General features: G+C 42.1%; 1 protein-coding gene across 1 annotated transcript in view; it reads left to right on the top strand.

Moving 5' to 3' along the window:
* The window catches only part of LOC309564198 (ovostatin-like), a gene marked incomplete at its 5' end in the record, with an annotated part of 135248 nt that overhangs the window by 37665 nt on the left and 73350 nt on the right, over window positions 1-24233 (top strand). Inside the window, 5 exons of the mRNA XM_082268828.1 lie at window positions 4599-4656; window positions 10950-11092; window positions 13807-13956; window positions 15851-16018; window positions 22490-22616. Coding sequence (XP_082124954.1) covers window positions 4599-4656; window positions 10950-11092; window positions 13807-13956; window positions 15851-16018; window positions 22490-22616 — 646 coding nt within the window. The remainder of the gene's footprint in view (window positions 1-4598; window positions 4657-10949; window positions 11093-13806; window positions 13957-15850; window positions 16019-22489; window positions 22617-24233) is intronic.

The following is a 24233-nucleotide window of genomic DNA, read 5'->3' as shown; positions in this document are numbered from 1 at the left end:
CCCCCCACACGTCAGTAAGCACCAGGCATACATTAACCCCTCCCTCTCCAATAAAATTAACCCCTTCCCTGCCAGTGTCATTTTTACAGTAACAGTGCATATATATAGCAGTAATGTCACTGGTACCCCCAAAGTGTCAAAAATGTCAGTCAGGGGTCCGATCTGTCCGCCGCAATGTCGCAGTCCCGCAGAAAAAAACGCAGATCGCTGCCATTACGCGTTAAAAAAAAAAACACCAAAAAATGACAGAAATCTTTCCCTTAGTTAGTAAACGCAATAACTTTTGCGCAAACCAATCAAAATACGCTTATTGCGATTTTTTTTACCAAACATAGGTAGCAGAAAACAAATTGGCCAAAAATTTTAAAAAAATTTGATTTTTACATTTTTTTGGGGGGGAATTTCATATAAAAATTTTTTAAAAATATTGTTGTTTTTTCAAAATAAACACTCTTTTTTTGTTTATAGCGCAAAAAGTAAAAATCGCACAGGTGATCAAATACCATCAAAATAAAGCTCTGTTTGTGGGAAAAAAAGGACGTAAATTTCGTTTGGGTATGGCGTCACACGACCGCGCAATTGTCAGTTAAAGTCGCACAGTGCCGAATCACAAAAAGTGGCCTGGTCGTAAGACAGCAAAATCCTCCGGTGGTAAAGTGGTTAACTGAGCCTTTTCTAATGAGTGTCAGAGTCATATCCCAACATTTATATCCACATAGATAGTACAGATAGACCCAAGCAGATGATGGCTGGTAGGATGGGGTGGCAGGGTGCTGTACATTGTATCCTCAAAAAGCATTACAGCACCTTGACTCAGCACTCCTGTCAAAAGTCGCCAGCATTTGTGTGCTGTCTCCTTGAGGAGTTATGCAAATATAACAAATGCCTTGATAAATGGATAGAAACATAGAAGAGTGGTGGCAGAAACAAAACAAGTGGTCCATCGAGTCTGCCCCCCACTTTTTTTTTTAAATAACTTTTGTCTGAATATAAATCTCAGCTTGTTCCAAGCATGTTTGAATCTACTTATTTTGACTGAATCACTACCTCTGCTGAAAGTCCAAGCATCAACAGTAAAATACTTTCTAACCACTTCAGCCCCGGAAGATTTTACCCACTTCCTGACCAGGCCCTATTTTGCGATTCGGCACTGCATGAATTTAATGGACAATTGCACGGTCGTGCAACGCTGTACCTAAACGAAATTGACGTCCTTATTTTCCCCACAAACAGAGCTTTCTTTTGGTGGTATTTGATCACCTGTGCGATTTTTACTTTTTGCGCTATAAGCAAAAAAAGAGCGTAAATTTTGAAAAAATAACAATATTTTTCACATTTTTTTATATGAAATTCCCCAAAAAAAATGTGAAAATCAAAATTTTTTAACATTTTTGGCCAATTTGTTTTCTGCTACATATGTTTGGTAAAAAAAATCGCAATAAGCGTATTTTGATTGGTTTGCGCAAAAGTTATTGCGTTTACTAACTAAGGGAAAGATTTTTGTCATTTTTGTTGTTTTTTTTTTTAAAGAGTAATGGTGGCGATCTGTGATTCTTTTTGCGGGACTGTGACATTGCGGCGGACAGATCGGACCCTTGACTGACATTTTTGACACTTTTGGGGGGACCAGTGACATTACTACAGTAATCAGTGCTAAAAATATGCACTGTTACTGTAAAAATTACACTGGCAGGGAAGGGGTTAACTTTATTGGAGACGGAGGGGGGGAGTTCTCCCTAGGGGCGTGTTTCTAACTGTAAAGGGGCGTAGCTTTTCGTGTAACAACAGAGAAATACGATCCTGTATAGCAGAACGGTATGATCTCTGTCATTACATAGGGGAGAATGACAGAAGGCTTTGTTTACATTAGCCGCCTGCCTTTCTCCCTCTCCACCCGACGATCGCGAGTGACCGGCGGACATCGGGTCCGCCAGTCACACGCGCGGAGATGTTAGGGAGCGGCGCGGCGCGCTCGCCCCCTAGAGCCTCACAGGTGAGCGACGTAGATCTACGTCACTTTGCCTGTGAGGGGCTGCCCACCGACGTAGATAGTGGTGCGGCGGTCGGCAAGTGGTTAAGGTTAGTTTTGAACTTTACTCCTGCTAGTATGAGGTCATGTCCCTGTGTTCTTGAGCTTAGCTTCGTATTGAAAATATTACCCCCTTGAACCTCATTGACACCCTTCATGTTTATAAAGGTTTCCGTCATGTCCCGCCTTCCCTTCTTTCCACAAGTGTACATACTATGTTCCTGCAGTCACTCCTGGTATGTTTTATCCCTCAGACCTTTCACCTCTCATCTCTAGACTTGTTCTATCTTATCAGTATCTTTTTGTAAATGAGGTCTCCAGAACTAGATATGAGGACTAAATAAAGATCTATATAGAGGAATAAGGATCTCCTTTACCCACTGGTGATCTCTCTAGTGATAACTAAAGATCTATATTGAGGAATCAGGAACTCCTTCCTCCTGCTGGAGTTCCCTCTAATGATAAAAAGATCTATATAGGGGAATCAGGACCTTCTTCCTCCCACTGGTGATCCCTCTAGTAATATATAGATCTATATAGAGGAATCAGGACTTCCTTCCGCCTGCTGGTGATCCCTCCAGTGATATAAATACCTATATAGAGGAATCAGGACCTCCTTCCTCCCACTGGTGATCCCTCTAGTAATATATAGATATTTATAGAGGAATCAGGACCTCCTTCCTCCTGTTGGTGATCCCTTTAGTGATATAAAGATCTATATAGAGGAATCAGGACCTCCTTCCTCCTGCTGGTGATCCCTCCAGTGATATAAATACCTATATAGAGGAATCAGGACCTCCTTCCTCCCACTGGTGGTCCCTCTAGTAATATATAGATCTATATAGAGGAACCAGGACCTCCTTCCTCCAGTTGGGGATCCCTCCAGTGATATAAAGATCTATATAGGGTTATCAGGACCTCCTTCCTCTCATTGGTGATCCCTCTAGTGACATAAATATCTATATGGAGGAATCAGGACCTCCTTCATCCCATTGGTGATCCCTCTAGTGATATAAAGATCTATATAGAGGAATCAGGACCTCCTTCCTCCCATTGGTAAACCCTCTAGCAATATAAGTATCTTTATAGAGGAATCAGGACCTCCTTCCTCCTGCTGGTGATCCCTCTAGTAATAGATCTATATAGATGAATCAGGACCTCCTTCCTAATGCTGGTGATCCCTCTAGTGATATAAAGATCTATACACAGGAATCAGGACCTCCTTCCTCCTGCTGGTGATCCCTCTAGTAATAGATCTATATAGATGAATCAGGACCTCCTTCCTAATGCTGGTGATCCCTCTAGTGATATAATGATCTATATAGAGGAATCAGGACCTCCTTCCTCCTGCTGGTGATTCCTCTAGTAATATATCGATCTATATATAGGAATCAGGACCTCCTTCCTCCTGTTAGTGATCCTTCTAGTGATATAAAGACCTATATAGGGGAATCAAGACCTCCTTCATCCCGTTAGTGATCCCTCTAGTAACATAAAGATCTATATAGCGAAATCAGGACCTCCTTTCTCCCATTAGCGATCCCTCTAGTGATATAACATTCTTCATAAAGGAATCAGGACCTCCTTCCTCCCGTTGGTGATCCCTCTAGTGATATAAAGATCGTTTCTGAATGAACCCCATTTACAACCACACTATGATATCTATCCATTAGCCAACTGCATATCCACAGAAGCACCTAAGATTTACATGTAGTAGCATAGACTAGCAAACTTTTTTTTGGTGGGGTTTAGATATTGTAGGAAGGGGTAAGTTTCCCTTCGTTTTTGTTTTTTTGTTCCTGCCTGTATTTCTTGGGAGAGATTTCCCTTTATGTCCTGTCCTGGATTCACAGCAGAAAGGGAAAACAAATGTCTATAAAGTGAAAGGAGTTCTCCTCTTAGACAGTTATCACTAGAGCGCATGTCCCCATTGGAAGATTTTCCCTCACCTTTTGCTCTTGTGTGCACTGTAAAATTTTGTATTTCCCATTACTTTCTGTCTCGGAGACAGGGGCGTAACTACAGGGGTTGCAGGGGTTGCAATCGCTACCGGGCCCCATGCTCCAGGGGGCCCGGTAGCAAACCAGTGGGTGAACTTCTAGGATCTCAAAGGTCACACTTGCGACCGGGCCCTGGCATTTCACCACTGTGGGGAGGCCCCAAGATTGCAGGAAGGGGGCCCACTGCAGAACTTGTGAAAGGATCCTGATGCGGGACCATAATAAAAGGCCATGCAATGAGATTAAAGAGCCCCAGGATTAGTGGGAAGAGCCCCGGGCTTGAAGGGAAGGGCCCCGGCCAGGGGTCTGGGGGGCCCTTCATGGTTTCTTGCATCGGGGCCCTGAAGGTTCTAGTTACGCCTCTGCTCGGAGACAATGGTCACCAGGATGAACAGGGAGAATGAATCTCTGCTGCAGGGAGACAGAGAGGAACAAAAACCAAGACCGAAGTTCTAAATTTTTCTTACTTTATAAACTCTAAAATTGAAAAGAAAATGTTTTGGCAATACATACATTTGTTAAAATGATTTGCTTTTTTAAATCTAATTTGCTTTTATTTATTTTTTAAGTTCGTGGCAAGAAACAACATTGCAGAAAATGGTGAAATCGCTGTTGACCTGTCAGAAAGTAAGTACTAAATTTCTGGAGATGTGTTGATAAGGGTTTGTTGTGCGTTTTATACGTTCGAGAATATTATTCTGATTATTTTAAATCTATTACTAAAAGGCGATGTCTGAACTATCAATAGAATTATGACGCAGTGCCTCCAGCCGATTACGGCAAATAATTTAATAACTAAGAAAAACCCAATCAATTTTGTTCAGACACTCATAGTATACCACGCAATTTTCCTGAGTTCTTTTTGATCTATTAATTTCTTTTTAAAAGCATATACCAATCTTAGTGAAACAGTCTACAGTAGGGAATATATATATAAGAATATTTATTCGCAAGACATGTTTTTCACCATAAATGATCAGACTTGAGTGACATAAAGAGATAACCTTACATAAAATCCAAACTTAAAACGATAAATGCAATGTGATATTTAGCTAAACGATGAAAGTAAAATAAAGCAAGAATACGTTTTTCCCAGATGTAGTATGAACCATAAATGAATGTTCTATATAATCAGACCACAATTGTCTGCGAATTGCGAAGTCCGACAATCACCCCACTGCAGATGAAGCGAGAATAGGCCATGCAAAACGTAATACTAATACGTCAATATGCGCTAAATCTGATATTAATAAAAATGTTATAAAAAGCAAAAATCATCTCTTAGAGAAAAATCTACGTATGGTTAATACGGCTGGGATTGTACTCTTGTTACCCTTGAATTATGGAATGTAAAACATTTAAGGAAGTACATAAACAATATTGAATAATAATCAAATACTTAGCAAGGCATATTTACCATATTTAAAATGGCCGCTAGTTTAGAATGGTTGTTACCAGGTTCCTTAAGATGGCTGCATTTCCAAGATGGTGGCCAATTAGGGAGGAGTTTCGTTTGGCGTCCCTCAAAGGTTCAGATACATGGTGGATTGAAATGGAGTCTGTGTAGATGAGTCTGTGCATAGCTGTAGAAGTGTGTATGTTGTAAGTGTGATGTATATTGGGCAAAAATTTGATGTGTTGTGTCCCCTATTACATCTCTGGTTCCTTTTTATATTGTGTTGAACAAAAGGGCAGTAAAAATTATCATAAGCCAAACCCAGTGGGAGGAACATTATCCCTATTGGTTGGGGTTACTTAACCATTAACTGACGAGGTCATTGGGCGACACCTCTATTAGTTAACCAAGATATGGGATATTAAATCTGTATAATTTCTCCATTTAAGATTATCATAACTACCAACATAATAATTTATCCATGCTCTCATCCTCTATACGTGTCCATCTAATATCCACCATGAAGTAAAGATTGGACCTGGTAACTGGACCTGGTAATACCATTGAATTAAGAATATTACTAATACAATATATATATATTGATTGGAAATTACTGATTTACCCATATACTTTACATTTAGTAGCAGTAAGAATTATATAGATACATATACAGTTATATATATTGATACACAACAGCTTGTATATGTAAACTTTTCTACACATGGGTTATTTCCGAGCAGAATATTATCCCTTAAGGGATTATTATGTTAACAACAGTACATTCATGATTTGGGACTGGATTATAAAATATGGGCGAAATTTCTGACCATTTGACACTACTATATGATAGATATAATGTACTTCTCAATAGGAGATTGTCATAACATCATAGTTCCATAACACCTTTTGTATATGATGGGGCAAAGATGTTGTATCAGTTTATGATTATATGAAATTCATTTGAGATTTGCAGTTCTCATCAGTCTAAGTGACAATGTTTATTTGACACCATGTAGATTCCAACAATCTCTACCCCCCTGTTGGTGTGTAGGTAAATGAATGACAATTTTAGTCTTTGTCAAGGCTGATTTCCATTTGTTTGTTCTCTCATGATTTAGACAATAGCTTATCTGCTGGTGGATGGTTGAACACAGGTGTTATCCTAAATTTGAGTTTTGGTCATTGTGTGATAAACGTCTCATGGCCCGAACATAAAGTTTTATGATCTCTCTGGCTTTTCTTGTTTCATGACTAGGGGAAGAATGTCTTATGTACACCTTCTCCCCAAAGGCCGTTCCACCTGGGATAAGCAATTTAGTTGCCTGCCTTCCTGAGCATTGTATTCAAAAGTTTGTCAAACACAATTACCTCTTGGGGCAGATGACATAGCTTCTCATCTCAAAGTACCTGTAAATAAAACCATCTCAACAATGGACGCACTGTGTGTTTCAAACTGAAAGGGTTTTGACTCAATATGTAACAAGGTCAATTGAGGCCTCAAAGTTCACAATTCTTGACCTGTAATAATAAAAATGTATTTCTATTTCGTACTGAAAGTCTAACAGGTTGTGTCTGGCTATGGTTCAGAGGGATCAGGTGACACCAGTTTTCTAAATTTTTAGTTTTAAAAAAATTGGTAGTGGAAAATGTTAATTACAATAAATGTTTGAATGGGTTTCAAAGTCAAGGCGCTTAAAGTAGAAGTTCTGCCAAAAACTAACTACCTCTAAATCTATTGGCAGCCACATTCTCAGACTAATCTATATAGCACTGTAAAGCAAAAATTGCTATACATACCTTTTCTGCAGTCTGGTTCAATGCTGAGCTGTCAGCGGCGGCTTCTCTGTGTAGGCGTGTGCAGGAGAGGCAGCCGACAATGGAACCCCCTTAGTAAGTCTATGGGTGACGCCACTTCCCAGCCATTTCCCAGCTTTTGTCGACTGTCTCCTGCACACAGCATCTGACTGAATTGGCTTCAGAAAAGATTTGTATAGCGTTTTATTTTTAATTTTTTGCTTTAAAGGGTTAGATAAATGAATCTTAGAATGTGGCTGCCAATAGATTTAGAGTTAGTTTTTGGCTTAACTTTCACTTTAATGGCATAGACATGAAATATATTCAACCATACAGAATATGACAATCATACCTACCTTTTCTGCAGCGAATTCAGTCTGGTTCAATGCTGAGCTGTCAGTGGCGGCTTCTCTGTGTAGGCGTGTGCAAGAGAGGCAGCCGACAATGGAAGCCCCATAGTAAGTCTATGGGTGTTGCCATTTCCCAGGCATTTCCCAGCTGTTGTCGACTGTCTCCTGCACACAGCATCTGATTGGATTGGTTTCCGAAATGGTTTGTATAGCTTTTTTTTGCTTTAGAAAGGGTTAGATAAATGAATCTTAGAATGTGGCTGCCAATAGATTTAAAGTATGGTTTTGTTTGAACTTTCACTTTAATGGCATAGACATGAAATATATTCAACAATATAGAATATGACAATCATACCTACCTTTTCTGCAGCAAATTCAGTCTGGTTCAATGCTGAGCTGTCAGCGGCGGCTTCTCTGTGTAGGCGTGTGCAGGAGAGGCAGCCGACAATGGAAGCCCCATAGTAAGTCTATGGGTGTTGCCATTTCCCAGGCATTTCCCAGCTGTTGTTGACTGTCTCCTGCACACAGCATCTGATTGGATTGGTTTCCGAAATGGTTTGTATAGCTTTTTTTTGCTTTAGAAAGGGTTAGATAAATGAATCTTAGAATGTGGTTGCCAATAGATTTCAAGTATGGTTTTGTTTGAACTTTCACTTTAATGGCATAGGCATGAAATATATTCAGCAATACAGAATATGACAATCATACCTACCTTTTCTGCAGCGAATCCGGTCTGGTTCAGTGCTGAGCTGTCAGCGGTGGCTTCTCTGTGTAGGCGTGTGCAAGAGAGGCAGCCGACAACGAAAGACCTATAGTAAGTCTATGGGTGACACCACTTCCCAGGCATTTCCCAGCTGTTGTCGACTGTCTCCTGCACACAGCATCCGACTGATTGTCTTCATAAAAGGATTGTATTGCCTTTTTATTTATTTTTTTGCTTTAAAGGGTTAGATACATTAATCTTAGAATGTGGCTGCCAATAGATTTAGAGTTAGTTTTTGGCTTAACTTTCACTTTAATGGCATAGACATGAAATATATTCAACAATACAGAATATGACAATCATACCTACCTTTTCTGCAGCGAATCCGGTCTGGTTCAATGCTGAGCTGTCAGCGGCGGCTTCTCTGTGTAGGCGTGTGCAAGAGAGGCAGCCGACAACGAAAGCCCTATAGTAAGTCTATGGGTGACGCTACTTCTCAGGCATTTCCCAACTGTTGTCGACTGTCTCCTGCACACAGCATCCGACTGGATTGGCTTCAGAAAAGGTTTGTATAGAATTTTCTTTTGCTGTAAAGGGTTATATAAATTAATCTTAGAATGTGGTTGCCAATAGATTTAGAGTTAGTTTTTGGCTGAACTTTCACTTTAATGGCATAGTAATGAAATATCTTCAGCAATGCGGAATATGACAATCACGCAGTGATTACATGGACTTGGTGCCAAAGGCTTGTGGCCCTAAAGAGGAGCTTTAGCCAGGGTTCAAAAAATTAAAAGTCAGAAGCTACAAATACTTTTGCTACAGACTTTTAATAAACAGACACTCACATGTCTAAGGATCCAGCACCGGTCTCACCTGAGTCGGTTCTTCACCTGTCTTTGGGTCCCCAGCACCAGCATGGTAACTATGGGCAGCTGGCTGTGATTCTTTGGAACGGGAACCCGCTCAGCACAGAGGACTATCCCGTTCATTCACTGCTCCATTCAGCTGAGGCTGCAGAGAAAGGCATGTGTGTTTGAGCTTTGGGTGCACACCCTGATGCATTAGACTGCGCACACCTATAGTAGGAAGATTTGTTTAATCCCTGTGTATTACCCTAAACCTGCCACTTCACTGGGTATAGGTTTACAACCACTTTAACCACTTCTGGACCGTAAGGTTTTCCCCCTTAATGACCAGGACATTTTTAGCGATTCGGCACTGCGTTACTTTAACTGACAATTGCGCGGTCGTGCGACGCTGTACCCACACAAAATTGATGTACTTTTTCCCCACAAATAGAGTTTTCTTTTGGTGGCATTTGATCCCCACTGCGATTTTTATTTTTTGCGCTATAAACAAAAAAAGAGTGACAATTATGAAAAAAAAACCTATATTTTTCACATTCTGCTATATAACATTCCCAATAAAAAAAATTTAAAAATCTAATTTTTTCATCATTTTAGGCCGATATGTATTCTGCTACCTATTTTTGGTAAAAAAAAATCCCAATAAGTGTATATTGATTGGTATGTGCAAAAGTTATCGCGTCTACAAGCTAGGGGAAAGATTTATGTAATTTTTGTTTATTTGTTTATTTCTTTTTTACTAGTAATGGCGGCTATCAGCTATTTAAAAGCAAAAATCGCATTAAGCGTATTTTGATTGGTTTACGCAAAAGTTATCACGTTTTCTAACTACGGGAAAGATTTGTCATTTTTATTGTTTTTTTTAAATTTTTTTTACTAATAATGGCGGTGATTAGCGTTTTTTTAGCGGGACTGCGACATTGCGGCGGACAGATCGGACCCCCTTACTGACATTTTTGAACCTGTTGGGGAGACCAGTGACATTACTACAGTGATCAGTGCTAACAATATGCACTGTTACTGTAATAATGACACTGGCAGAGAAGGGGTAAACACCAGGGGCGATCAAAGGGTTAAATGTGTCCCTAGGGGGTGCTTTCTAACTGTGTGGGGGATGGGCTTATGGAATGACCACAGGGACCTGTGTTCCTAAATAGGAGGAACATGGGGGCCCTGTGTTCATTGCTGACAGAACAGCGGTCTGCCGTGTTTACAACGGAAGACCGCCGTCCTGTCTCCACGGGGAGCGATCGTGGGTGCCCAGTGGCAATCACGGCCGGTGGCCCCGCAGATGGGAGAAACATTATCAGTTTGGGGCGTTACCATTTGGTCTCACCTCCGCTCCCCGGGTTTTTGCTAAAGTGTTAGCCCCAGTACCGGCATTGTTACGCCAGTGGGGAATGCGGTCCTGGGCTATTTATACGATCTCTTCTGAGAGCAGAGTCTTCTGCTGCACTGGCAGAAAACCTTGGAGATAATCATACGAACATTGAAAGAGTGATAGTCACTGTACCGCTCTGCACAATGTCGGAAAGCCTTTGCTAGAAAAAAAAATCCACACTGGGCTCTCTTCTTAGTGTGCATGCGCACTGTGACATCATTCGTCACTCTGGGTAAGTCGTACCTATCACACCGTTCAGCCTTCTTGCTACCTCTGCTTCTCCGATCTTACATCATTGGCAGAGTTGGGAACCATAGTAGGCCCATTGTAGCGTTGGAACCTTCAGCAACTGCAAGAAACCAGCTGTGGACTGATTATGCTGCAGAACATTTGCTGGGATTTCACAGGGTATGTTCCTCTGTCTTTACAGGTTATAAAGGATCAGCCTTGATAGAATTCACCGTTGATAGTAAATTTGCAACAGGAGCCACATTACTGGTCTTTGCGCCCCTGACGGAGGACATTATTTCAGACACTGCATCACTGAACATAGGCGCCTGTTTCGAGAATGAGGTATGATATAATCACAGCATACACCAAAAAATGTTTAGGTGGAAGCTATCATGCAAATATAAACCACAACATGATTGCTATGGATTTATTTTTCTCTCGTTTCTACTGTTGAACAAAACCTGTTCACTGAGCTCCGTAGCTCAAGCTGAAAGTTACACTCACAAGAAAATAATAATAATAGTCTCCCTACAGTCATTCAATGAGTGGTCATTTTTTGCGGACAGGTTTCTCACATACACATGGTGAGGGACTCCAGGGTTTTAAAGCTGGTGCAGACAAAGCAAACTTTTTATTTCCTTAGAATCTTAAAAATTCTGCTCTGGGTCCTTGAGCCGGAGGCTTGGCAGAGCACAGGATATGCATTTCAACTTTGAATGGCTAAAAAAGGGTATTGTCCATAAACACAAGATGTAGGTCTGTCAATCAGCAAAGATCTTTTTAAGGGTCAGTTCTTTATTATTATTATTCTTTGAGGGACACAGGCAGGGCTTTTTTAGTGGGAACGCGCGAGAACGCAGTTCGGCACCTCCAGCACAAATTTTGTGTAAATGCAAGGACTACTAGAGTGTGCTGGAAGGTCTATTGATGCTGACTGCTGGGGGATCTATTGTTGTAAGGGGGTCAAGTGCTCGGAGGTGGGTAGGGGACAGAGACAAGGGGTGATTCAGAAGGAGGGAGTACCTGCACCTATTCTCTGAAAACAAAAAACCCTGGATACAGGAGTGCCAGCTACAGGAGGTTGGGACACTGGAAAACAGAATAGTTGTAATCTAGCCCCCAGCCTTCACAGCGACTCCTTGGTGGGATGCTCCCGAGGGTGGTAACCTAGTGATGGCACGCAGCATAGTAGTCAGGGGGACAATAGTGTCACCAGCCCATTACTCCTTGTGGGGTGCACTGGTGAAGACCTAGCTGTCGTTTAGAATTTACGCTTTGGGTGAGCCTGTGTTACATGCCAGGGGTGCCAATAACTTGGAGCCAGTCCACCTACACATGATCAGAACAGGGTAGGATCCCATACCATCTTCTCAAATTACTCAGATATCATAGGCATGTCTCACTTGAAGTCCTTAGCACACTTCTTCTTACATTGTTCCCATTTATATATAGACAATGTGCTAAAAATGGAAAATGAGATTACCCCATAATGGTGGTGGCACTGCTGAAGTCCTTGGAAAATGAATGAATCTCATGTAAAATGAGGGGCCTTGGGTCATAGGCCAGCCATTTGTAAAATTAAACATTCTTTAGTTTACTTTAAAAATCAAACATACTCAAACAGTCCACAGTCCTGTTATAATTAACACAACACAATGTATGCAAAAATGATTGACATGATCCTAGATATAGTGGTGCCACATCCCATAATATATAGAAGCAGAAAAATGGGGTAAGGAATAGCCTCCAGAAATAGTAGGAATTTATAGGCCTCCACTGGTTAATCTGTCTGACAACTGAGACATTTGTTTGCTTAATTGAAGCCTTTGCAGTACCCCGAAGCAGACGGGAACCCTAAACCCTGATGTGGGACCTGTAAACTGGTGGTAAGCCATTGTGTTGCGTTAGAAAACAGGGTAAGGAATAGCCCCCAGAAATAGTAGGACTTTATAGGCATGCACTGGTTAATCTCATAAAAAACGTACAATCCTTAATTGTGTAAATATATACAAAATGTATTGGTATAAAAATACATAAAAACCATCACAAAGATGAGTGAGTACAACAGTGCAACATCATGCTCCTGAACCAAAAGAACCTGTATATGGTCCGACATGTAGCAGGGTCTGTGTCTGAAGACCATCAAGATAGCCAACCTACTATGACTGGATCAGAAGGGTTCTAACATGCAAAGGTTTCAAAGGATCACTACGCGTTTCACTATATAGCTTCTTCAGTAGGTATTGGAATTGGAATTTGAATACAGAAACACGGAGCACCCAACAATCTCCTGGAAGGGGGCTGCAGAGTATCAGTAGCGGTAGAGTTGTTCCAGCCGGAACTAACCGACATGTACATACATCTCCTTCCTAGGAGACTTCTCCATCATCTCCCTGCTGGTGGGGCTACACCAATTTACCAGTGGATGCCTAAAAAGTCTTACTATTTGTGGGGGCTATTCCTTTCTCCCTGTTTTCTAACACGGCACAATGGCTTACCACCAGTTTACAGGTCCCACATCAGGGTTTAGGGTTCCCGTCTGCTTCGGGGTACTGCAAAGGCTTCAATTAAGCAAACAAATGTCTCAGTTGTCAGACAGTCCATACTTTCTCACAGCTGTGAACTACTTCCCTCCACCTCACCGAAAGGCCTCCCCTAACCTTTTGGGGTCAAAGTTTTTGTAGTCACGGTTGGAGGTTCTTTCTCACCCAAAGACTTTCTGAGCCTTCAAATTTTAGGACTTCTTGACAGTGCTATAAATCAGTACTCTCTTCTCCAACTAATCTACCCTGAAACCCCTCACCCTATATGGGTGAGAACCCCTGGGTAATGGGACTAGTATTTCCTGTCCATGACCCATCCCTGGCATCCTGTACAATCCCACCCAAAACACTGGAATCCTAGCTAAAAAAAGAACATTTTCTCAGCTGCTTTTGAATTGCACAATACTGAACAACCTGCTGGGGGGAGGGTTTGGGGCTCAGGTTGGTAGTAGAGGACATAAAGGCTCAATTACATAGAAACAATATATCATGCCAATACTTATTCCATTGCAGGTGAATATGGAGTTCACGGAGAAGGTTGTGTTACCAGGCGCTACTGTTGATCGAAATATAACAGCTGCAGAAGGGTCCATCTGCTTTTTAAGAGCACAAGACGCCTCTTTCAATTTGCTCAACTCATATGAGGAATTTAACTCTGATAATGTAAGAATTATTTTTTTTAAGGTGTATTTAATCACTTGACCTCGGGAAGATTTAGGCCAATATGTATCCTGCTACATATTTTTAGTTAAAAAAAAACCCCAATAGGTGTATATTGATTGGTTTGTACAAAAGTTATAGCTTTGAGAAATTCAAAGCCCATCTTAAAGCAGAACATCAGCCCTGCTCTGAATATGCCCCCGCCGCCCCCCCCCCCCCCCAACTGCACCAATATTGCAGATGTGCCCACACGGCTCTGCCTGGCCTTCAGGCCCTGGAAATGCACATTGGTGCATCTGAGCATGTGCGGGGGGTTTTCCTTGCATACGCAAAGACAGGGAAGGTTTAGGACTTCTCTGTTAGCATCTTTGCTCATGCACAGGAAACCCTGTGCGTATGCTGACAGCGGGAAAACCTGTTCATGTGCAGCTGTGCTGCTGGACTTTCTAAGGATACAAGCCCTGCAGCACTTCCATGCACATGCAGGGGGTAAGGAAAATGTCTCGCTTAGGAGTTGCATTACACAAAGTATATTGTAACAAAAAAAAAAAATTATATTGGTAAGAGAGAGATGGGGGAGGGCAGCACAAGATGACATTTAGGGTTAAGATCTACACCAAGTATTGGGAATGTTGATTCAATATTGAGTTGGCCCACCCTTTGCATCTATAAAAGCTTCAACTCTTCTGGAAAGGCTGTCCACAAGGTTTAGGAGTGTGTCTATGGGAATGTTTGACCATTCTTCCAGAAGGTCATTTGTGAGGTCAGGCACTGATGTAGACGAGAAGGCCTGGCTCACAGTCTCTGCTCTAATTCATCCCAAAGGTGTTCTATCGGGTTGAGGTCAGGACTATCGGGTGTGCAGGCCAGTCAAGTTCCTCCACCCCAAACTCGCTCATCCCTGTCTTTATGGATCTTGCTTTGTGCATCGGTCCACAGTCATGTTGGAACAGGAAGGGGTCATCCCCAAACTGTTCTCACAGAGTTGGGAGCATGAAATTGTCCAAATTGTCTTTATTAGCTGACGCCTTCACTGGAACTAAGGGGCCAAGCCCAACCCTTGAAGAAACAACCCCACACCATAATCCCCCCTCCACCAAATAATTTGGGCCAGTGCACAAAGCAAGGTCCATAAAGACATGGATAAGTGAGTTTGGGGGGGGGGGGAAGAACTTGATTGGCCTGCACAGAGTCCTGACTTCAACCTGATCGAACACCTTTGGGATTAACTAAAGCGGATACTGCGAGCCAGGCCTTCTCATCCAACATAAGTGCCTGACCTCACAAATGAGCTTCTGGAAGAATGGTCAAACATTCCCATAGACACCTTGTGGACAGCCTTCCCAGAAGAGTTGAAGCTGTTTTAGCTGCAAAGGGTGGGCCAACTCAGTATTGAACCCTACGGACTAAGACTGGGATACCATTAATGTTCATGTATGTGTAAAGGCAGGCGCCCCAATACTTTAAGTAATATAGTGCAAATGTTAAGTTTAAGCCCAATTTTTGGGGGACAGCATAATGAAGGGTTTGGTTGTTTTTATTGGTTGAGAAAAAAAAAGTATGAATGAAAACTAGAAGCAAGATATATGCTGCTCACATGCTCAAGATGATTTGGCCCAAAGAAGCCTTACGTATAGGGAAAACACAATCAAGTAGAGCAAAAGGTGAGCGCTCTACTCAAGTCTGGAAGGGAAAGTCTCACACAGGAAGGGATGGACCCAATGATGCTTTATTTGATTTGTGTAATCACAGCCAATGTTGAAGTTTTAGTATATCATCTCTATCAGGACTTTATTTTATTTAGGTTTATCTCTTTTTACATGGTAGGGCGGCTTTGAAATAACAGGACCTTGTATGTTTGCAGTTCATTCAAATTGGACTTATGTTTACTCTACAGGTATACAATCAAGTGCGTTCTTATATTTTTGGTTTTAATTATCGAAACATTAATTATGCGAACCCAGAACCTCCGTGTATTGATGGAAATACGGAACAATTCTGCAATGGGATGTACGTTAAGCCAACCAGCAGCAGAACAGATAGGGAAAGCTATCAAAACTTTGTGGTAAGTTACGGCTGTAAAAAAGCTTGACCCCCCCTGACATATTTATTAAAGTCCCCCCTTGTGTCTCTAGATGCCATAGATGTTTTGCTCGGACGGATGGACCCCAAGCAGTGAATGTAACCGGAAGTTGCGGAGGCCACATTTTAGGGGACAATCTCATCAGTAGCTCATTAACCTCCCTGGCGGTATTCCCGAGTGTGGCTCGGGGTTAACTTTCAGTACCAAAATCCGTAACCCCGAGCCACACTCGGGATTACCCCAGAATGATACTCACCTTCCCTGCGATCCCCTGCTGTCCTCCACACCATCCTCCCAGCCGTCCTCCCCGTCATCCTCACAGTCTCTCCCCGCTGTGTGCTCGGCCGATGCCGGCACTTGCCATCCAGTTCCCTTCCCTGCGAGCATTGTGACGCAGGGGGGGGGGGGGGTGGAACCAGCGGCAATTTCAAAGATATAACTAAACCAAATGACATGATACCACCAAGTTGTGATCCGAAGGGATTTCACTGTATCACGCCAATTCACCACAGGATTGCACCTGGTGGCTTTTCCAGTGCCCTGCCTGTGCTTTTCCAGTTCTTTGTGCCTGGAAAATAGAGAATGACCATGGCGTCCAAAAAGCGTTCTCTTTGCGCAAAAGCCCTTTTAGACGAACTGGAAAACAGCGACAGCGAAACAGAGTAACTTGAATAACTGAGCGATAGCGATTTGTGGGAAAACTCGTCATCAGGTACGGAAAGTGACGACAGCGACGATTCTGATGTCTCTTTCTGGCACATCGCTTGTGGAATTTGGGAAGTAAATCAAATGATTCTTCAGAATTTCCAATGGAGCAATGTGCCAGAAAGAGACATCAGAATCGTCGCTGTCGTCACTTTCCGTACCTGATGATGAATTTTCCCACAAATCGCTAGTTCTTCGAGTAACTCAGTTTCGCTGTCGCCGTCTAAAAGCACGTTTTTGCAAAAAGAACGCCTTTTGGACGCCATGGTCATTCTCTATTTTCCAGGCACAAAGAACTGGAAAAGCACAGGCAGGGCATTGGAAAAGTCATCAGGTGAAATCCTTTAAAACCAAAAGGAATTCCCCTTGGGTGGGACTTTTTTGGTGCCTAAAAAGTCCCACCCAAGGGGAATTCCTTTTGGTTTTGTAGCTACTTTTTGGGATGTGGCACCGTGGGGATTTATGCAACATGAGCGACTATTTATTTTAGGTGAAATCTTTTGGTGAAATGGGATGATACAGTGTAATCCGTTAGGATCACAGCTTTGTATCATCTCATTTAGTTTATATACATTTTTGAATTTGCCGCCGGTTCCACCCCCCTGCGTCACAACGCTCGCAGGGAAGGAAACCGGAAGACAGGTGCCGGCATCGGCCAAGCACGCAGTGGGAGGACAGCGGGAGGGTGGCGGGGGAGGACGGCAGGGGAGGATGGCGGGTGATCGCAGAGAAGGTGGGTTTGATTCTGGGGTAATCCCGAGTGTGGCTCGGAGTTACCACTTTTGGTACACTATATTAACCCCGAGCCACACTCGGGAATACCGTTAGGGAAGTTAATACCCATCTGCCTTAGGCTGCAGTTACACCTTAGCTTTGTGTTTTTTTAGCATCTTTTCAGGCAATTGTATTCGTATTTTAAAAGCTTTGGCGTTTTTTTATTTTTTTATTTTTTTTATTAGCCAATAGAGAAACATTTCATGTTTCATCATTTGTTGCTATGTTTTCAGCTTTTTCATCTACTTTTTTAATTATTTATTTATTAATTATTTTACTTTTTTTGTTAGGGAGTTAGAGGTTAGGGTTAAGGGCAGGGGCGCTGATAGGGGGGGACCACCAGTCCTCCTGCAGGGGGCTCGGGCACACAGGAGGGCCCCATCAGCACGGGGAATCGGTGCGGTCGGGCAGAAGTGCAATTACAGAAGGAAGCCCTGTGTGGCTCCCTACAGCAGCTTAGAGACAGTTTCTCCCCTTCCTGACAGCTTTTAGCTGCTGCGGGGAGAGAGACACAGACACAGGGCATAATTCCTGCAATTCGTGTGCCCCCCTTGTATTATGCCCCCCCTCCTAGAGCGCCGCAGGCTTCCCTGTCCTGTAGAAAAATAACAAATTCTAAAAAAAAATAAAAATAATAGTAATTAAACATTGTAATAAATAATTGTAAAAAATTGTAAAATAAAATAATTGTAAACATTTTTAACATTTAAAAAAATATATAATTTTTTTTTATGTAAAAACAATTAAAAAGGGCTAATTCACACAGGTTCTCTGTTATGTTTGTGTCCGCTAATAATGATATTAGTGTATTTTTGGTGAAAATCCCGTATTTTATTGATATATTCGGGGGGAATAAGGAAAACAAGTATCAAGTAACATTTTTATAAATTAAACCAAGTTTTGTAAACAAAGGATAGTGCTTTTTGACCACTGTTAATTTTGACATCAAATTTTGATTTCATTTTAGCCATAGTCTTTAGACCAAAATGGCATTTTAGTTTTAGTCGTATTTTAGTCATCTGAATCGAAACTGAATGTTACTTTCATTTAGTTTTATTCACTAAAAACATGCAGCTGATGAAAACTTTGACAAAAATATTTTAGTAGACAAAATTAACACCGGTAAGGACCCATGTAGACGGGTGTTCAGGTCAAGCACAGCCTTTTGCATTCAATTTCGGCATTGCTCAAAAGCACGTGTTTGAATAGAGAACTCAACAATTGACAAGACAAGGACCCTTTGCTGGCAATCCAAACGCACCTTAATAGGACATTCTGCGCCTAAAGAAATCAGGTCAATGCAGCTTCTAAACTTTCATCCACACTACTCCACAAAGACATGACTAGAGATCACAGGTCCCCAAAGCAACATTTTTGGGGCCCTCGAAAAACTCCCTACTGTCATTGATCTTAACAAGTTCAAATCAAGGACTGGTAGCCAGAGAGCTGTCAACATAGTCCATGGACTATGGTTGTGCCACAGCCCCAGTCAGTTGAATAGGGTTCTTTAGATACTAAAGCTTCCACATAAAGGTAGAAACAAACTATGAGAAAGGTCAGGCCACCAAAAAGTCACAACTCAGTGTTTGGTAAAGAGAGTTAAATTTGGCAGTTTCTTCTATCTCTTGGCAAATTTATTGGTAAGATCTCTGCACTGATTACCCCTGATCGGAACACCTGTTGTGCCCATTATGGGGCATTACCACCATTCCTGATGGATTTCATTTCATAGATACTGAACAAAATCATAAATGCAACACTTGTTTTTGCCCCCATTTTTCATGAGCTGAACTCAAAGATCTAAGAGAACTGGGATTCATCCATGAAGAGAACACCTCTCCAAAGTGCCAGACGCCATTGATTGTGAGCATTTTCCCACTCAAGACGGTTACGATGACGAACTGCAGTCAGGTGGAGACCCCGATGAGGACGACGAGCATTCAGATGAGCTTCCCTGAGCTGGTTTCTGACAGTTTGTGCAGAAATTCTTTGGGTATGCAAGCCGATTGTTGCAGCAGCTGTCTGGGTGGCTGGTCTCAGACCATCTTGGAGGTGAAGATGCTGGATGTGGAGGTCCTGGGCTGGTGTGGGTACACCTGGTCTGCGGTTGTGAGGCCGGTTGGATGTACTGCCAAATTCTCTGAAACGCCTTTGGAGACGGTTTATGGTAGAGAAATTAACATTCAATTCACAGGCAACAGCTCTGGTGGACATTCCTGCAGTCAGCATGCCAACTGCACGCTCCCTCAAATCTTGCGACATCTGTGTCATTGTGCTGTGTGATAAAACTGCACATTTTAAAGTGGCCTTTTATTGTGGGCAGCCTAAGGCACACCTGTGCAATAATCATGCTGTCTAATCAGCATCTTGATATGCCACACCTGTGAGGTGGATGCATTATCTCGCCAAAGGAGAAGTGCTCGTTAACACTGGGTTTACAAATGGGCGTTCTTGTCAAACCAATCTCTTAACATTCTACGAGGAGGTGAGCTGGATAGGGGGAGACCAGTGGATGGGGTGTACTTGGATTTTGCCAAGGCGTTTGATACAGTTCCCCACAAGCGCTTAATTTATAAAATAAGGTCCGCAGGAATCGACCGCAGGGTTTGCTCTTGGATACGGAACTGGCTAAAAGGGCGTGTCCAAAGGGTGGTAATAAACAGCGCTTACTCAGACTGGTCTGAGGTGGTAAGCAGGGCCCCCCAAGGCTAAGTCCTGGGACCAACCTTGTTCAATTTATTCATAAACAGCATTGAGGACGGGATCAGTAGTTCGATATCAGTTTTTGCAGATGACACAAAATTGGGCAGGGCAATAACTGCAGCAGATGAAATGAAAGCAGATATCCTACAGAATGACCTGGACAAAATAACGGAGTGGGCAACGACTTGGCAAATGAGGTTTAATGTGGAGAAGTGTAAGGTTTTGCACTTGGGAACTAAAAACATAAAAGCACAATACACGTTAGGAGGGGAACCCTTGGGGGAATCAAAAATGGAGAAAGATCTGGGAGTCTTGGTTGATGATAGATTAGGCAACAGCATGCAATGTCAAGCGGCAGCTGCCAAAGCCAGCAGAATATTAGCATGCATAAAGAAAGGGATGCATTCCAGAGATAAGACTATAATCCTTCCACTTTATAAAACTCTGGTCCGACCGCATCTGGAGTATTCTGTCCAGTTCTGGTCGCCAGTCCTCAAGAGGGATGTGTTGGAGCTGGAGAGAGTCCAGAGAAGGGCAACTAAACTGATTAGGGGATTGGAGGACCTTAATTATGAAGAGCTTCTGCAATCACTTGATTTATTCTCCCTGGAGAAGAGACGCCTGAGGGGGGGACATGATAGCAATTTTTAAAAATCCAGTGGGGATCTCAGCTTAGAAAAACAGCTATTCAGTCGAAGGGATTGCAAGAGGACTCGAGGGCATACAATGCGATTAGAGGAGAAGCGTTTTAACCTCAGGCAAAGTGGGGGTTCTTTACTGTTAGGGCTACAAGATTGTGGAATTCTCTACCACAAGAGGTGGTTTCTGCGGGAAGTATGGTGGCTTTCAAAAGACTCTTAGACGTACATCTCAAGGATCAGAACATTCAGGGCTATGTGAGATGATTACAGCCACACACACCTACACAGGTTGAACTGGATGGACTATTGTCTTTATTCAACCTCACCTACTATGTAACTATGTAACACAGATTTACACATATTTGTGAACAATATTTGAGAGAAATAGGACTTTTGTGTATATAGAAAAAGTCTTAGATCTTTGAGTTCAGCTCATGAAAAATGGGGGCAAAAACAAAAGTGTTGCGTTTATAATTTTGTTCAGTGTATTTTTATGGTATGAAGCAAGTACCAGGAGGCCATGGAGCACACAAAAGTGAGAACACCCAAAGCTTCCAGGTGGACAAGAACAGAGTCAGGAATTATGGCAGGAAGATCTCATTATTGGAGAATATATAAGACAGCTGCTGATTCTGTCCATCATGTTCCAGCTATAACAAATGGAGCCTGTTCACAGAGCTCAGTAACTCAAGCTGGAATTTTCACGCTCAAGAGAATAAGTCACAGCAATAGTCTCCTCCTAGTCAATCAAAGTTATTTTAATTGTTTTCATCTTTTTCCTTTTTTCACTACTTTGGCCAACACACACACACACACACAGACACACACACACACACGTGAGTATATGATAACATTAATTACATTACATACTGTATATTACACGGAAGTGACAGCAGTTATTATTATTCACAGTTAGCCCCCGTTCACATTAGGTCGCTCCGACTTTGGGGGTGACCTGTGAAGTCGCGTGCAGCGCGACTTCGGCGCGACTTGCACGGACTTCATAACATGAATGTCTATGCAAGTCGCTTCCAGGTCACACCGAAGTAGTACAGGACCCTTTTTCTAAGTCGGAAAAACTTATGTCGCTCCTATTAGAACCGGTTCTGTACTATACTATGGGTGCGACGGTGCACGACTTGTCAGGCTGACCAAGTCGCCTGACAAGTCGTACCAGTGTGAATGGACACTTAACGCTAAACTGATGACCTTTAAAGGCTTCACGGGCACACACAATTTTAAGGCTAGACAGGTAGGGTATCTATTTACTTGGCGCAAACTCATTTTCTATATTTTACCAAACATTAAGTAATATAGTGCGCTCTAAAACTAGCTTTATTTTTTACTGAAAATATGAGCTTGATAAATTGTTTAGCTAATATCACCTGATTTAAAAATGGAAACAACCCCAATTTTATTTCCCAGGGTTTCTGCATTCAGGAATGATGTAATGTTTGGTGGGGTGTACTAATCTTCAGGCCTAAAATGTACATTTCAACATGTGGAAAAAAAAGCAAAACTGTCTATGGCAATGAAACGTTTACAGCACTCCCAAAAGCCAAAAACTTTGGTTGAAGTTTGCCCCGCAGTTTGTAATGGAACAAAATTAAAATTGATGTTGTCTTCCCAGGATGTCAGTGTTCAGTTGGCTTCAAGTCTTGACACGAGAAGACCTAAAGTCTGTGGGCTGGAGTATGAGGAGTATAAACCTATCAATACAATATTTGCAGAGACAAAAGAATTTGCTTTTGCTGAAGGTAAATGCATATGAATCCTGTTCTGGTAATAAAGTAATGACCTCAATCAACCCCCTCCCCTTCCCTCCTGCTAACCCCCACCCCTACCCTACACACCCTTTACCCCAGCCCCTTTTACTTACCTAATTCAGTCACGTGGCTCGCTGGGTCCTGAGTTTTCTATATTCTTCACTGCAGAGTGGGAGGATCCTTTTGCTGCCCATGGTGCTTCTGCATGGATGGCTTGAACACTCTCCATTAGCTGTCTAGCAGTAGAGTCCTCTCAGGCTCCAGAAGACTGCAGAGGCAGGATGGCTTTGGAGTAAATTTTAACTGGCTAAAAACCCATTGACTTCTTATGTATTTTTTTGGACCTTCAGTAATGAGAGCTATGCCACAGAGTTTCCATTTCCAATTAGCGTTGCACCGATACTGGTATCGGTGCTGTGACGGTACTCACCGTCACTGGGAATGAAAGACAGACACTATATGTGGGGCCCTTGGTGTAATGTGACTTTGGACTCAAGTCTATGTCTCCCCAAGACAGTAAGATTCATAGCAGATGCTAATATCATCTGCTCAACCACCTGTCTTCCACACATTGTTGAATATGCTGATTTACTCACCTGTTATCTACAATGGGTTCTGTGTTTACACTTATGATAATATGTATTGTAATTCAGGAGCTCGAGGACGGAAGTCTGCTAGTTAATTGGCTCTAATTGGCTCAGGTTGATTGAATCATTGTCATCTATTAGTTACTGGTATAAAAGTAGAATACCGTTTGTGTTGGTGGTTCTTTAGATAATTAGTTCAGGTTAATTATATTTCTTTACACAATTTCATCTGCATATGATAATGTAATCAGGCACCTGACCTGGGGTGGTAATTTGATCAGGAGGGGGATGTTTTATTGTGCTGTATATATTGAGTGTGAGACTGTTCAATAAAGGAGAAGGTTCCAGAACTTGTACAAGCTAAGTTGTTGGCTATCTTTGCATGGAGGGCGGCTTTAATATCTGATACCTATGTCTAAGACTGGAGGAAGCCGTATACTGATGGAAGCCCACAAACACAGTGTGGTTCGTTACAGTTGCCAATACTAAGCATTTGGATGAGTACTTGTACTTTTGCAAATGCTCCAATAGTGAAACCGATACCTTCAGACTCGGTTCACATTTGTGCGGGCCAGTTTCAAAGGTGCGGTGCAATTCCGTTCAGTGGTTCCACTGTGAACTGTAGTGCATACATATACACATATGAACAGGCTGTAAAAACTGAAATGCACATAAAACTGATGTGAAACTGATGTCTCTGCAAGTGAAATCTGTGCGATTTTCCCATCAGTTTTCATGCATGTATGGTGTCACATGACACTAAAAATAGGTATCTGCAATTGGTATTGGAGAGTACTTGAATAAAAGTATTGGTAGTCGTTCCTAAAAAAAACTGGTATTGGTGCATCCATATTTCCAACCATCCATTATTTTGGGTTGGCCTTTTACAGTACAGAAATAATAAAACAGTAGGAGTGAGACTGTATGGTGGGTGTGATTTATCTCCTAGAGCAGGGATCTCCAAACTACGGCCCTACAGCTGTTGCCGAACTACACGTCCCATGAGGAATAAAACTCTGAC

This window comes from Pelophylax lessonae (genome assembly GCF_965119305.1).
Source record: "Pelophylax lessonae genome assembly, chromosome: 9".
NCBI lineage: Eukaryota > Metazoa > Chordata > Amphibia > Anura > Ranidae > Pelophylax > Pelophylax lessonae.
Note: the sequence above shows the minus strand (reverse complement) of the source record. Positions and strands in the feature narration are given on the sequence as shown.